The following is a 16,843-nucleotide window of genomic DNA, read 5'->3' as shown; positions in this document are numbered from 1 at the left end:
CACTTTCTATATCAAATACCCCGCATGATTTAATTCGAATAATGGATACTGTCGTTTTGAATATGGATGGAGCTTATGGTGACTTGCACTTATCACTCCAGAAGAACAAGTCAGTCTTTATGTTGTTTGGATCTCCCCATACTCTTTCGCATTTTCGAAATATTAAAGATTTACCTAAAAGTGGTGTTACGCGGGTTTCTTCTGTGAAATATTTGGGAGTGTACCTTGATGAGGGGCTCACCTTTACCAACCACGTTGACTATGTCTCGAAAAAGGTTAATCAGCGTCTGTGGTGTATTCGTTCGCTTAAGCCATGTATCTTTAAATGTGAAGTTATTGAACACTTTTTAAATCGTTGGTGCAGCCGCTTTTCGATTATGGTGATATCTTTTACTATGCGTGCTCTGATTGTTATTTACGTCCTCTTCAAATACTGCAAAACCGTGCTGCGAAAACTGTGGTTGGTGCGAAGCGTCGGTCTTCCGCAACCCTTGCACGTGATACCCTGAAGTGGATGACTTTAAAGCAACGTTATGTGTACCACCTATTAATCTTTATGTTCAAAATTAATTCTTATCAAGTACCGCCCTATATAAAATAACATTTTCAATCGGTCTCATGTTACTCGCTCTAGTGTGGCTTCTTTTCACCTGGAAACTCTGTCGGCCACTATCTGTAAACGGAGCCCGCGTTCTAGGGGAATCTCCTTGTGGAACTCTCTTCCCCTAAACCTCCTACGTTAAAAATTGTCTTTTAATGAATTTAAACGCGCTATTCTTGATTTCGTGAGAGAGAAGGGTGTCTATCCGGTGATTGAGAATTTCATTCTCAATCACCGGATAGACACAAAGCTGTAGCTTGGCTCCCGCCGTTCACCCGCGCCTCTCCCGTTCCTCCCCCACCCGCGCCCCCATCTCAATCACCAGAATTTCCAATCACCAGAATTTCTAATCACCAGAATTTCCAATCACCAGAATTTCTAATCACCAGATTCCCCCGTTCACCGGTTGCTGTCCCCCAAACCCCATTCACTGGATACTTTATCTCTCGTTCACCAGCTCCTTTCCCCCATTGCTTTCATCCCTTCTAATCACCAGTTGCTTTCCCCCATCCCCATTCTCCAGAATTAGTTTTCCTCGTGCAGATATCTGGAGATTAGATTTTTACCCGTTTGCTTATCGCTTCAGAACTCCTTAATTTCTAATCTCTAGGCAATAATAACAAGTTATTTTCAATTTAATTAATTTTTTATTTTATTTTAGAACTTTGTTTACATGTTAGTAGGTACTATCAGATATTCCATTAGATGGTTATCTTGTGCATTACACAATGAAAACAAATTAAAGTAGCTTAGTTTACAGGTTAATTGATTATCTACGAGTAAATTAGTAAAATCTTGTAGTACTTCCGAGGGTGATTTAAAACAGCCAAAATAAGATTTTACTTGATGGTACGAATTAAATTGATCTGGGTACAAAAATAAACCCTCGAAAGGTTTTCCATATAATAATTCGTGAATTTTTTTAAGGTTTTTAACAATAGCTAAGTACATGCATTCGATAACATTTTTATGTTCGTTTAAAAGATTTATTTGAAACCGAATAAAATCAATTTTTTTTTGGAACTCACCGATTTCGCGAGCTCCCAGATCCAGAACATGACCGTAGGCAGAGGTCAATTTGATGTTGTTGCTCGTGGCGACGACGGATACGTTGTTGTCGTGATAGTCGATGATGTTGTGGGTTAGAGACGATGCTCCGGTTTGCGTAGCGGCGAAAATATCTCCCCAAAGAGAGAGTAGATTGGTGAAAGCTTCGGAGGTCAGGAACAGAATATTTTCGTTCGATTTTTTGAAGAAGAGAACTTGTAATTTTGACCCGTCGAAACCAAAAGAAATGTAGACTGATCCTCCTAACGTGATTTTTATGTTGATACGTCTTTCTTTGCCCCTGCGTTTGGATACGGTATGCGTCTCGGCTATAGAAAATGAAAATGTTAAGCCTTTGTCTATTGAAATAGTAATAGTATTAATAAAATAATGCTTACCAATAGATCGTTTTTCCATGTTTACGGTAGATGACGAGAGCAAAGCCGATGCACTTCTTTTCAGTTCAGCGTCTCAGAGAGAAATGACGCATGGGAGATTAATCAGTTCCTATCTTGTTGAGATTAATTCATCACGTGATCTAAACTTCAAATAACCCTCAAATTCTATCGGCTCTCTCTCTCTCTCTCTCTGAGATAACAGTTCTAGACACTCGAAATTAAACCGTCCCGTGCTCGAAACTGCCTCTAATTATTCCCATTGACGTCACATATTAATCCACTTGGAAGAAGAAAAAAACCCATTGTAGTTTCCTCTCGAGAGCTTGTGATGCAATCATATCCTAGAAAACAATACAATTAATAGAAATTAACATAAAATTAGTATACTTTTAATACCATTTTGTGAACTACAGTGAAAAAAGTTACAATTTTACGGTAGAAACGTTTTCAAAATACCACAAAATGAACTCAAATAAGAAAATTGTAATTAAAATAATCACTACGGCTATAATTTTAGAAGGTTGTTTCAGGACGGTGATTATGGCAGATGTTTGTACTTCAGTGTCCATATCGGAAATGAAGTTAAATGGAATATTTTGCGTAAATAAGTATAAATTTTAGCATAACCCTAATATATTCTCGAGAACTGAACAAGTTCTTTGGGAATAAGAGATAAGCTTACTATCTTCCCCTAGGCCCTATATAAGGGGGGTGCCTGAACCGGGGGAACGTCACTCTATTGTTGTTCTTTGTGCGTCTAGTACCAGGATTTTTGAAGCGCGCTCTCTCTCTCTCTACGTAAGTTTATTTTGATTTTTTTTTATCGTAATTTTTTGAATAAGGTTTAAGTAAATTGGCATTAAAATGAAAGGTGTACAATACCCAGAAATTAATTTAGTTGATACCCCGGAAATGATTATAATCGACTCCCCTGAATTGATTGATATAACTGATAACGAGCTCCCGGAAGTACCCATAGTAACTTTACCCGATTCTCCAGAAATGGAAATAATAGATTTAACTGATACCCAAGACCCTACCCTTTCCTTAACTACAGTAACTGATTCGCAATTGGAACGTTTAAAAGAAATGACAATGGTACGAGATTATCTTAGAGAATATCAACTAACTCATCAAATCTGTTCGCCCTCTATCGTTAATTTACCTTCACCCCTTTTAAGACCTAGTTCTATTCCACCTGATGAAGTACGTTTTTCGCCCTCGTATACGCCTATGGATGCTCCCTCACCCTTTCTAGAATCAGATGACACATGCCACTCTTTATCTTTGGAAGATAATTTTACGGACAGCATTCAGCGCTTAGCTGAGAACGTACAAGTTGCCCGACGGGACGCTGAGGAACTTGCAGCCGCAGCCGCAAGGGCCGCTGAAATGTTCGAGTAAGCTAAAGCGTTGTTAGCTGCTCGTACGGCTAGTAGTAGTAGTAGTAGTAGTAGGCCACCTCATAATATTTCTCCTCAGCGTAATAATGACCCTATAGCGGTCGCAGGCCCCTCACGAGCTCCGCAGTATTCACCTCCATCGTCTCAGACTGCTGAAAAAAACGCGAACCCCGAGAACGCAAATTTGGCTGCCCCCACTTCGTCTCCTCCTCCTCAAGTTGGAGGTGGGTTGGTTGACGTTCCAATAACGCCTCCGTCCTTTCCTAATTTACCAGGTTCTGTTAAAATATTGAATAATAATATCCAAAATTTCCCAAATTTTGGACTAATGGGACGGACTTTAAATGTCCGGTTAGAAAATAATATAGAAAATGGTATTTATATATTGATGGAAACCCTATTGGAGGACTGTTTGCCTTCAGATATGGTTTCGGTTTCATTCGTGAACGTCACTAACCCCGGTTTTCAAATTAACGTCAGTTTCCGGCGTCGGGACCAATTAGACTTGCAATGGTTGATGACGTATATCGATGAAAAAAGCTATAGATCCGAGAACGATGGTAGTTTTTTTGAAGGAATAGTTACGGTTACGTTTAATCGAGTCAGATTACCGCAAGGAGGAACTAGATCAGTTAGCTTAGGAATTTCCCTTGAAAAAGAGTTTTCTTTTTATAAACATTGCACGATAACGATAAATAACCAGGATAAAATTTGTTTAGCACGCGCTCTTGTAGTAGCCATAGCTCATAGAGAATACATGGATAATAAAAATGATGGAGAACTTAAAAGAAAATTACTACTATAAGACAGTGTAGAGGAAAAAATATTGAAATGCTATTACAGACCCGCGAAGCTAGGACCCTTTTGGCATATTCTGCATTAACAGACGAAGAATGCGCGGGTCCGGACGCTTTAACTCGGTTCCAAGAAATCTTGCCCGAATACAGTATTATCGTTTTTCGATTACGCGATCCCGTACCCTTAGTTATTTTCGGCGACGTCAAAGAAGAGAGGGAACTAGAAGGGCCTCTCCGCAAACGTCTTTATCTTCTAAATATTGACACACATTTCAACGTAATTACTAACCCTAAACCCCTTTTCGCGTTTAATTACTTTTGCGAAAAATTTTTAGTAGGTTTTAATCATCTCAGTGAGCATAAATGCATTCTTTTCTGTCACGCTTGTTGTAGAAAACAAGATTGCAGGAAGGAGGTAGATAAAATAACTTGCCAAACATGTTTAAGAGTTTTCCCTAATCAAAATTGTTACGATTACCATTTATCAGGACCCGAGCCCTTATGTAATAAAATTTACGTTTGTAATCTTTGCGGAAAATTTATCAGTATGTTTAAGCGTAAGGCTGTACACGTTTGCGGAGAGACCTATTGTCTTTCGTGTAGTGAGTTTAACCCCGCAGGTCATCTATGTTACATGCAACCCTTAAAGACCGTCCGTAAAGATTCTGCCGATAAAACTACTCGTTCTCGAATAAATAGCAATAATAAAAGGGTCCACGACTCCGACAATGAACAATCACCACTGACCAAGAGAAGTACTCCAAAAACGGAAGTCTTTGTTTTTTATGACTTGGAATGTAAACAAACAAATCGTACTGACGCCAATGCTTTGATTCACGAACCAATTTTATGCGTTTCGCAAAAAGCGTGTAAATTCTGTTTCGAAGAAAAAGATAGTCAGTACGCATGCGCTAAATGCGGTAGTGGTCCTCGGGAGAAAATATTTCTCTCAAAAGACCCCGTCGGCGACTTTCTAGAGTATCTTCGTACGCTTAACAGAGTGGCCGATAAGATAATATGTATTGCCCATAACGCTAAAGGTTACGACGCGCAATTTATAGTACGTAAAATGATCGATTTAAAGTGGACCCCTAAAGTCTTGACAGAAGGGACCAAATTCATGAATGTACAGTATAAAAAATTAAAATTCTTAGATTCCTTAAATTTTATGCCCTTTGCCCTTTCTCAATTCGTTTCCACATTTGGTTTAGATAATAATTTAAATAAGGGACATTTCCCACATTTACTGTTTAATACCGTAGTCCATGAATTTGATCCAGCCCGTTCGAACGAAACCAATTACGTACTACATAATGACATGCCTCCGATGGAGGCGTACGACCCTAATCGTTTAAGCGGTAAGGCCTACGATGAATTTATCCAGTGGTATAACGATTCCCGGTCCGAAGCTTGCGGAAATTCGGACCCCAACTTTAATTATTTTGATTATAAAAGAGATTTAATCCGGTACTGTCGCCAGGACGTAAACATTCTTTTGCAAGGCTGTTTATCATATCGTTCTATTTTCATGGATAAATTTGAAATAGACCCGTTCTTAACTGCGATAACGATTGCGGGAGTATGCAGTTTTATCTTTAGGAAACACTTTTTACAGTCCGATACGATTGGCGTAGTGCCCCCTTTCGGCTATCGTATAAACTGCAACCAGAGTTTTGTAGCGATCGAATGGATTGAATGGATGTCTCACTTACGAGGGAAGGAAATTCAGTCTGCTTTTAATGGATTTGAACCTAGAATTCTTAACATTAACGTGGACGGACTTCTCGATAACGAAGTCTTTCAATATCACGGATGTTATTTTCACGGGTGTAAAAAGTGTTTTCCTATCAATAGAAACTTAGCGTTATACGGCGACCACACTCAGACCCATAATTCGCGATACGCGTCAACCATTGCTACCACTAACCGTTTGAAACAATTGGGATACACTGTCCATGAAAAATGGGAATATACCTTCAAAGCTGAGAGGAGTACTAACCCCGCCATCAACGCATATCTTTCTACCGAAAATTTAAAATTAAAAATTAAAGAACCAATCCGCCCCCGCGAAGCCTTTTTCGGAGGACGTACGTCAGCCTTGAAATTACATCACAAGTGTAAAGAGGGGGAGGAAATTAAATACATTGATATTTGTTCACTCTATCCGTGGTGTAACAAGTATTGCAAGTTACCCGTGGGACACCCTAAAATACATGTAAAAGCTCCTTTCCCTGACATTTCTACCGTAAACGGATTAATAAAAGCCACAATGTTACCGCCTCAAGCTCTCTACCATCCCGTTTTACCCCAAAGAATAGGATCGAAACTAGTGTTTGCCAACTGCCAAAATGTAGTGAGTCTCGAAACCAGCAGGATTGTCCCCACGAAGACTCAGAGCGACAAATAACAGGTACTTGGGTTGCAGACGAGGTACAGTTGGCAATCGAAATGGGTTACAAGGTCATTTCTATTCACGAAATTTGGGAATACGAGGTAGTAAAATACGACCCGATATCGAAAGAGGGCGGTCTTTTCTCCGAGTACGTCAACGCGTTTCTTAAACTCAAACAGGAATCCAGCGGCTTACCCGCGGGAATAGAGACCGATGAAGAGATTAAGAAATACGTTGACGAATATTACGAAAAGGAAGGAGTAAAACTTGATCCTACCAATATTAAAAAGAACCCTGGTCTTCGTACCATCGCGAAGCTTTGTCTTAACTCTTTTTGGGGTCGGTTTGGTTTAAACCCTCGCAAAGACCAATCGGCTATTATTAGCGATCCCAAAAAGTTTTTCGATTTATTATTAGACCCCGACATAGAAGTTAAATCGGTTATTCCCTTAAGTCAAACGCATTGCGTGATCAAGTGGGCGTTTTTGAAAGATATTGATCTTGTTTACCCAAACACGAACGTAGTAATTGCAGCCTATACGACCGCAATGGCTAGGATCAAGTTATACTCTTATTTAAGGAGATTAGGCCAGCTTACGTATTATTATGATACGGATAGTTGCATTTATCTAAAAGAACGAGATGGAATAGAGATTGATACAGGCAACTATCTCGGAGACATGACCGATGAGTTGGCAAAGTACGGAAAAGGCTCGTACATCCAAGAATTGGCAACAGGTGGCGCAAAAATTACGCCTTTAAAGTACTGAACCCTACGACCGGTAAAGTCTCCTACGAAATGAAAGTCAAAGGGTTCCGTATAAATCATGGCATTAAAGATTTGGTTAATATGGACACGCTTAAAAGATTAATAGGTGTCGACGGAGAAACGAACGAGCCAGTAACCGTACCCCAGCCGAGGCAGATTTTGCGTCTACCTGATCATACGGTCGTTTCCGTCGACCGTACTAAAATCTATAGACCCGTCGTAGACAAGGTACGGTTACTGGACGACTTCACTACGGTACCCTACGGCTATAAAGCGAATCTAATTGCTCCTGAGGACGGGGACGTAGAGCCCTCCAATCGCTAATTCTCGTTTAAAATTAGTCTCACCACTCTAAAGTGAATATAGGTTTCAGTCTTACGACTCTAAAGTAAATATAGTCTTGCGACTCTAATGTGAATATCAAACCTATACGGGGGTAAGGGAGGCAATAGGTTATTCGATTATATTTTTCCTCCGCTGAAGAGTCCAATAAATTTAACCGAATTTTAATTTACATTTTCATTTGTACGCTAGTACTCGAAGGGAGATAACCATGCAATTTATTCATCCGTTTAATTGCGTAACGGCAGGCCCGAGTCAGAGTGGCAAAAGCTATTTAATTGAATCTATAATTAATCACGAAGAGGAAATGTTTGTTCCGGGTTTCAAAGAAATACATTGGTATTACGGAGAATGGCAAGCTCTATACGATAAAATGAAGCACAGGGTAGTTTTTAAAGAAGGATTGCCTGTTTTATCTGATTATGACGGAAAAGATCCTATATTATTAGTTATCGACGACCAGATGAGCGAGAGTAAAGGTCAAATTGGTGATTTATTCGTGAAAGGCACCCATCACCGTTCTCTAAGCGTTATTTTTATTACACAGAACTTATTCCATCAATCAAAAGATAGCAGATCCATATCCCTGAATTCGCATTACATAATTTTATTGAAAAGTCCCCGAGACCGTCAGCAAGTGGCTTATCTCGCTAGACAAATGTTCCCTGATAAGTGGCGTTTTGTAGTTGACGCTTACGAAGACGCGATTTCGAGACCTCACGGTTACCTAGTATTCAATTTAACTCAAACTTGTCCCGAAGATCAAAGAGTCTTGACTAATATTTTACCGGGAGAAACGTGCTACGGTTATCTCCCTAAATAAATAAATAAATAGAACTTACATTTCGTAACTTCAATCAGTTATGAGTCATGTCTCGTAGAGTACGTATCGAGAGAGACGCTCTCCGATATCTCGGTCGTTGCAAACCCGTTCAAAGAAAAGCCATTTTAGCTAAAGCCGACAAATCCCTCATAGACGCTATCAGTGAATGTATTCATAACACTTTAATTGGTAACGTAAAACTATCAAATACCCAAAAAACCAGGTTATCTCGTCATAAAAATACCCTTCGAAAACTAGCTAGTAAGCGGGTAGCTTGGAAAAGTAAAAAGAAATTGTTAGTTCAGTCTGGGGGCGGATTTTTCTCGTTTCTTCTACCCGTCGTTTCAACCCTTCTTGGTTCTATATTTGGTAGTAAACAATGAAACACGCCAGAAAAATGATTCTCGTCCCTAGCGGCGTTTTAAAGCCAGACCCGTTCCCGCACCCCCTCGCTCTGACAGTCTCTGAATTAGACGTTAAGATGGACCAAATATTAAATATGAAAGATTTAGACGACGCCTCGAAATGGATTTTATACGAACAAGCTTTAATGACACACGGAAATCTACGTAAGCAAGCCTCGGCTCCTAAAGAAATCGAAATTGCCCCCGCATTCGACTCGCTAAGTAGGGACTGGATAGACGATTTGCCTTTGATATATTACCAAAAAGCGCAAAGCATGGTGGATCAGTTGGAAACTGTACCCGAAAGAATACGGTGGGATGAAAACGGGGAGCTCGTAATAAACGGTCGACCTATTAAAGGTTCCAATATTAGCGAAATTACCAAAGCGTATTTAAATCCTAAAACCCACCCAAAACCTATCGGATATTTCGCGTTTATTTCCAATTTAACCCAATTTAACTCTTCACCGGCTATCCAAGGCTTTCCCTCCCCGCTAGCTCCGAGTGCCCGACAACGACGTTCTCCCGTTAAGCGCGAGTATCCGGTTCCTCAAAGAGGGCGCGCGCGCAGGACTGATAAGCCCCGCACCACTCGTAACCTCGACCGAGATCACTCCACGTCTGACTCTTTTCATCACTCTTATAAACAAACAAGGAGTCGCGCGCAAAAGTCTAAAGTATGGGCGAAGCTATTTTAGAAAAAATATATTTTAACCCGAAGCATCCAACGTCTTTCGGAGGCGCTGAAAGGTTATTCCAGTCCGTAAAGTCTCACGGCTTAAGTAGGGAAACTGTAGAAAAATGGTTAAGAGGAATCGACGCTTTTACGATGCATAGGCCGAAATATAAAAAGTTTCAACGAAATAAAATAGTAATTAGTAATATAAGGGAACAATACCAGGCGGATATTAACGATATGCGCTCGTTAGAGGCTGATAATGACGGATACAAATACATTTTAACAATTATAGACTGTTTTAGTAGAAAAGCGTGGGGGTTACCTCTTAAAACTAAATCGGGGAAAGAGGTTTTGAAAAATATAAAAATTGTTTTTAAAGACGGAATTCCATATAAATTTCCATCGGACAAGGGCACGGAATTTAGGAATAAAGAAGTACAAGGATATTTCAAAAAGAATAAAGTTAATTTTTTTAGTACCGAAAATGACGAAATAAAAGCCTCTATCGTAGAAAGGTTTAATAGAACGTTAAAAACAAAAATGTATAGATATTTTACCCATCACTCCACAAATAGATATTTGGAAGTCTTACAGGACTTGGTCGAAGCGTACAATTCCTCTTATCATAGCTCAATTAAAATGGCCCCTAATGACGTTTCGGAAAATAACGTATTACGTGTGTACAATAATATCTACTCTAAATATTATGCCGAGAAACTGAAAATGAAACCGCAATTCCAAGTAGGGGATTTGGTTAGAATAAATACAACTAAAATGATATTTCAAAAGGGTTTCGAAGCTAATTATACCGAAGAAATATTTAAAGTCGTAGCTATAGTTAAAAGACATCCCCCCGTTTATAAAATAAAAGACTTGGCAGAAACCGATATAAAAGGAACGTTCTATTTTCGAGAGCTTCAAAAGGTCAGTGCGCCTCGTTCGTTCAAGTTAAACAAGATTTTACGTCAGAGAACTAAAAACGGAGTAAAACAATTGTACGTTAGTTGGCTAAGATATCCTCCATCGTTTAATAGTTGGGTTAATCAAGATGACGTCTGGGATTTACATAACTCTTCCTAGTAATACTAGAGATAAGAATAAGAATAATTCAGAAAATACTCTAGCCTCGTATTCTACAACGTTGGCCAAACCCATTAGTTTACGCGGAGATTGGGAAATTGCTCTGGTAGAAATTATTTATCCTTTATCTTTTTATAACGTAAGCGAGCCAATGGGATGTGGAATAGAAATTAAGGAATTACTATCGAAACCTCCAGCCCACATAGTAGATTACAAATATACCTACGACTTCCGCGAGATACCTCAGGGCTACTACAAAAATCCTCATGAACTTTTGGCAGTACTTAATGAAAGTATTAAAAGTTTGAACCTTGATTTAAAGGAAAGCGCTAATTCAGAGTTCGATAATGATTCATTAGGAAAATTTGAATATAGTTTAGAAAGTGGACACGTACAATACACTTCCTATAGTAAACATTATTATCAACTCGAGTTAACGCCAAAGTTGAGGAAAATTTTAGGATTTAGAGATAATGTTACTGATATTTCACCTAAGGTAGCATTCAGATCAGATTCCCCTATGCAATTAAACTTATTCATCCCCGATCTTATGTTCGTGTATTCCGATTTGGTAGGAAATGAAATGGTTGGGGATACATTAGCCCCCCTTTTGCGAACAATTGTTGTAGACCAAAACGCCCCCAATGGATCAACCGTTTCAAAAACTTTCGATTCTCCGCATTACCTTAAACTGAGTAGAAATTATTTTGACTGTATCGACATTAATATAAGAACTAGTTTAGGTGAATTCGTGCCATTTCAGTTTGGTTCAGTCACGTGTAAAGTACATTTACGACGAGCTCAGTAAAAAAAAAAGAATGGCTTATCAGTACGTTGATAGAAATTGTCCCTACATGCAATATTATTTAAATCAGGCGGGGGGAGGAGTAGATTTACCTTATTTCTCTGGGTTTGCGGGACAAAAAGGACACGGAATTGGTAGCTTTTTTTCAGGGCTAGCTAGGTTTGTATTCCCATTCCTAAAACAGTCTGCCAAATACGTGGGAAAAAGGGCTCTTTCTACAGGAAAGAAAGTACTCGGAGACGTCTTGCAAGGTCAGGACTTAAAAACGTCAGCCAATAAACGAATGACAGAAACTGTGGACGAAATGGCAGCGCAAGAAGGTTCGGGTCGTCGCAAGAGAAGAAAAACTACTAAGAAACCATTGAAGAAGAAGAAAAAGAGTTCAGTTAAACGCCGCAAGTTCACGCGTACGGTTCGCGATATTTTTGCTCTCTAAAAAAATGGAAGTACTTAAAAGCGAATTAAATATTTTCAACGAACTACCAACTCAACTCAGCGTTGAAAAAGGTCAAACGGTATGGTGTAAGCCAATTTCATCTATCGACAGCAGTTCTATCATCGAATTCGTGGTACCGGGTACGGGAGACTCTTACACAGATTTGGCAATGACAATGATATATTGTAAAGTAAAAATCGTCAAAACCAACGGTGACAACTTGGATGCTGGGTCTAACGTTTCGCTCGTGAACAATTCTCTGCATTCGCTATTCAAACAATGCGAAGTGAAACTCAATGATACGACGGTTTCACCATCGGCCTCAAATTACCCCTATAGGGCCTATATCGAAACCTTGCTCAACTTTGGGTACGATGCAAAAAACACTCACCTTGCGACATCTGGATGGTACGATGACACGGCTGGAAGTATGGATCTGATAACAAACGCCGGATTCATAAAACGTCAGGTTCTAGCTGCTGAATCAAAAGAAATTGAACTTTACGGGAACATTTTTTGTGACATTTTTAATTTCAACAAATATTTAATTAATGGCGTACAACTTAAGGTTTCACTCACTAGAAATAGCGATAATTTTACCCTTTTTAGCGACACTGTCGACGCGTATAAAGTCGAATTTATAGACGCTGCTCTAATTGTACGTAAAGTTAAAATTATGCCTAAAATTTTATTAGCCCATCAGCAAGGATTATTACGTAGCAATGCCAAATATCCCTTTACTCGTACTGAAATTAAAGTTAAAACATTAGCTAGTTCTATTCAGAACGATAGTTTTGACAATATATTCTTAGGTCCGATGCCCAACAGAGTCATTATTGGTTTAGCCACCAACAAAGCGTATAAGGGCTCCGTTAAGTCTAATCCTTATAATTTTGAAAATTTCGACCTAAATTATCTGGCTCTATACGTTGATAACGAACAAATCCCTTCGAAAGCGTTGACCCCTAATTTTAATAGTAAACAATTTACGCTGGCCTATCATTCGCTATTCTCGGGATCTGGGATACTCTACCAAGACGAGGGAAATCACATCGCGTTGGCTCACTTTCCTCTAGGCTTTGCCCTATATGCTTTTGATTTAACCCCCGACAATTCGGCCAGTGACGTCACGTTTTGGAACCCCGTAAAGAGAGGGCAACTACGTTTAGATTTAGGATTTGGTACCCCTTTAAAAGATTCTACGGTCGTTATCGTGTACGCTGAATTTCAATCTTGTTTACAGATAGATAAAAATAGGAACATTATTCGAGACTATTAAAATGACTACGACAAACGTGGACTTATCTCAGGCACTGTATAAAACACCGAACTTTTTAGGCGTGTTTTCTTCAGATAATTTAAAACCCATGGTGAAATATCCGCAATCGCTTATCATTAATTTTGATAAAAGGGGCGAAACAGGTTCTCATTGGATTTGCGTCTACGTCGATGGCCGAAAACGGGGATTCTATTTTGATTCAATGGGGCTTCCCCCATTTTTACCCACAATCAGAAAATATTTAAATTCAATGTGTAAGACGTGGACATTTAGCAAAAGACGATTGCAAGGACTAACTAGTAACGTTTGCGGCGAATATTGCGTAATGTATATTTTGCATAGAACTAAAGGACAGAGTACAAAAACGTACTACCAAAAGTTTTCCAAAAATTGGGAAAAAAACGACAGCAAGATATTTTTATCTTTCGCAAATCATGCTAGAAAAATCATCACATCGAATTTAGCGAATCCATTAGCTAGAGAGAGAGGTATGGTGACTGACTGGAAAAAATCCGGTTCCAGAGGATAAAACAATATATTCCCACGCTATCTGGTATCTTTTAAAGATATGACCCGTCCTCTCTCGAAAACATGCGAGCGCTTCTATGGGCGCCAAACCATTTACTTTCGAATAAAATAAACCATCCAAAAACAAAAAAATTAAAATAGAATCAGAAAGTATTGGTAAACTAGTTAGGACAACGTGGGTGGTTTACGCAATCTAGCATGAAAACAAAACATTGGTAGAAATATATTATTGCATTATTCCTGTACGTTCTATTTAAAGTACTTTCTAAAAGTCATTGAAATCTGTTACCGTCTTGAACCATTGAAATATGTTTTCTACCCGTCATTAACAAAATATCTTTAGTACACGCAAAATAAGATTGGTGAAAAAAACATTGCCTTAGATAATTTAACAGGGATTTAGTTAGCTTTGGGTCTTGTAATGATAAAAAAAAAGATTGAAATTTGACTCTGCCATTTTATTTAATAATATAAACTCATGTACGCGAAAAAAACAATTGTAAACAATTTTTCCTATGTAACTTTTTTCACTCTTAATAAATACTTTAAAAAACGTAACAAAAAAAGACTCTTTATTGAAAATCGCTTACCCTTTTTTTCCAGAATTTCGTTAAGTCAACCAGTCCAATGCAAGAACGTACTACAATGCGGACTCTTATCTGTAAATTTGTTAGACTTTGCACGAACCTAAACCATCTTCTCGTGACGTACGCTAAGAGGAAGATGGTGGAAATTCCCAGTCTCACGAAATTAATTATCTACGAACACTATTTAACCAATGGAAAAATTTACCGACTTTACCCACACTGAATAGATTCCACACTCAATCACTAACTTAGATTTCATCACGGAAAAGAAGGAGATAGGATATAGGGGCTAGGAAATGGTGGGGATGGAAAATGGTATAAAAAGGGAGTAAATCAATTAGAACAAATTATTCTGATCTGGACCGATGAAAAAGAAATCAAAATGCGGTAAATATTATTTTAACATTTAAATAACTTTTGGGACAAAAAAAATTAAAGATTTTAATTTTCTTCATGTAGAATTGAAGAGATTATAAATAGAGTTTTATGGACGAGCCGAAATGACGATACTATAAAATATGAGCTTAGAATAAGGTAATAAATTAAATTTCACGAATTATATATGCTGTACTAAAGTTAAAATTTTATGTATTGTTCTGTTAGGATTGAGGAGAGAGAGGACGTAGCAGGAAATCGGATGTTCCTACAATTTGTAAAACATCAATTATACTGGGATGATAGGAGCTCCGTCCATAGTAGTAGGATTCTACTATCCATACCAATTAATATGGAATAAAAAAATTAACTTTTATCACGATTCTTTTATTTTCCTATCCAACAATAATCATTTCAGTATATATCAAACATTACAATAACAAGGATTATATGCAATTGCAATTGCTAAAATAGTGTATTCTACCGAGTTAATAGTCTCTAAGATTTCCTCCTGGGGGTTCCCCCGAAACAGGATTAATTTTTATCAAAGTTGTATCAGAAGTAAATTAGGGGGAAGTAAGCGCAATGTTTTTTCAGCTATTCTAATCTGCCTAATTTAACACGTGACGAATTTTTTATCGCTAACCGATGAGCAGTAACCTCTATTTTTGGTTACATTTTACATTCTCCCGTGACATCAATTGGTTTCAACCAATGAGAAATCAGGATTTACTTGAAGTTTCGAGTGTTATTTGATCTCTAGATATACGACTCAGCGTTCTTTTAGTTCCTGGACCTCATCGAGAAGAGACACGTAGATTTTCGCGCTCCGTTCCCCGCCTTCTCGACTCTATTTACAGGCAAAGGCTTCAGGATTTCCGTAAAAGTAAGTGACTTTATTATTTTACTGTAGAGGGAAATTAGGCCTTGTTTAAATTGAAGTAAATAGACTTAGATTCTAGTCAAATAGTCATAGAGTCTAACCAAAATAAATAGAAAAACATTTATTGAAATTTAGGCTTAACCAATTAGGCTTAAGAATGTTGACAATAGCTTATAGAAACTATCAGTTTACAGTATGGACATCGAAGCGTATCGACTTGAAACTTTTCGTCACTGGAGAAATCCGCACGTTACTAAGGAACAACTAGCGAAGGCTGGATTCTACTATATTCAGCGGGGCGATGAAGTACGATGTTACAAGTGCCACGGCGTATTAGAAGGATGGGAATCAGGAGACGTACCAGAATGGGAACATGCTAGATTCTTTCCACACTGTCCGTCGAGGGATAATTCACCATCGGAAAAAAAGTACCTTTCGCAAGAATGGGAGATCCCGGCACCACCAAGGGCAGCGGCACTGGAGGATGACGATTTCATATCTATTCCGGTCAGACGTGGTGAGGTAGAACTTTTAATAAAATTATTTATACAATCCGCACTTGCAGAAGGTAGTTCGTTTCAGCCCATTAAATGAAATTGTACATATTCCTTACGAAGATCGAGTTAATTTTTTTTATATTGATAAAATGCGATTTAAACGCGTTATTTATATTGTCGGTCTAATCTTAGAACCTGTTTTACGCAATCATGTAATTAAAAGTAAAATAAAATTGGAAATGTATATTTCTTGTTTTTATTACCTAGAGATTAGAAATTAAGGGGTTCAGAAGCGATAAGCAAACGGGTAAAAATCTAATCTCCAGATATCTGCACGAGGAAAACTAATTCTGGAGAATGGGGATGGGGGAAAGCAACTGGTGATTAGAAGGGATGAAAGCAATGGGGGAAAGGAGCTGGTGAACGAGAGATAAAGTATCCAGTGAATGGGGTTTGGGGGACAGCAACCGGTGAACGGGGGAATCTGGTGATTAGAAATTCTGGTGATTAGAAATTCTGGTGATTGGAAATTCTGGTGATTGAGATGGGGGCGCGGGTGGGGGAGGAACGGGAGAGGCGCGGGTGAACGGCGGGAGCCAAGCTACAGCTTTGTGTCTATCCGGTGATTGAGAATGAAATTCTCAATCACCGGATAGACACCCTTCTCTCTTTCGTGTGTACTTGTTGATTTCTGTAATGTTTTAAATGGGTATTGTTT

The 16,843-nt window shown here is 38.6% G+C and overlaps 1 protein-coding gene across 1 annotated transcript; it reads right to left on the bottom strand.

The window, feature by feature from the left end:
- Positions 1-347: 347 nt before the first annotated feature.
- LOC149933708 (uncharacterized) lies at positions 348-2,209 on the bottom strand. The gene is made up of 3 exons (XM_090157392.1): positions 2,047-2,209; positions 1,406-1,977; positions 348-518 (listed from the first exon to the last, which is right to left on the bottom strand). The coding sequence occupies exons 1-3, from the start codon at positions 2,063-2,065 to the stop codon at positions 348-350; spliced, it is 762 nt and encodes a 253-aa protein (XP_090013518.1). The 5' UTR covers positions 2,066-2,209.
- Between the last annotated feature and the right edge of the window lie 14,634 nt (positions 2,210-16,843).

This window comes from Leiobunum rupestre, chromosome 8 (genome assembly GCF_980474605.1).
Source record: "Leiobunum rupestre chromosome 8, qqLeiRupe1.1.hap1, whole genome shotgun sequence".
NCBI classification, from domain to species: domain Eukaryota; kingdom Metazoa; phylum Arthropoda; class Arachnida; order Opiliones; family Sclerosomatidae; genus Leiobunum; species Leiobunum rupestre.
The sequence above is the reverse complement of the archived record's forward strand: the minus strand, read 5'-3'. Positions and strand labels throughout refer to the sequence as shown.

Coding starts and splice junctions, on each gene's coding strand:
- LOC149933708 (XM_090157392.1), bottom strand. Junction 519..1,405: donor GTTTTAAATCACCCTCGGAA/GTACTACAAGAT, acceptor GTTGCTTTAAAG/TCATCCACTTCAGGGTATCA.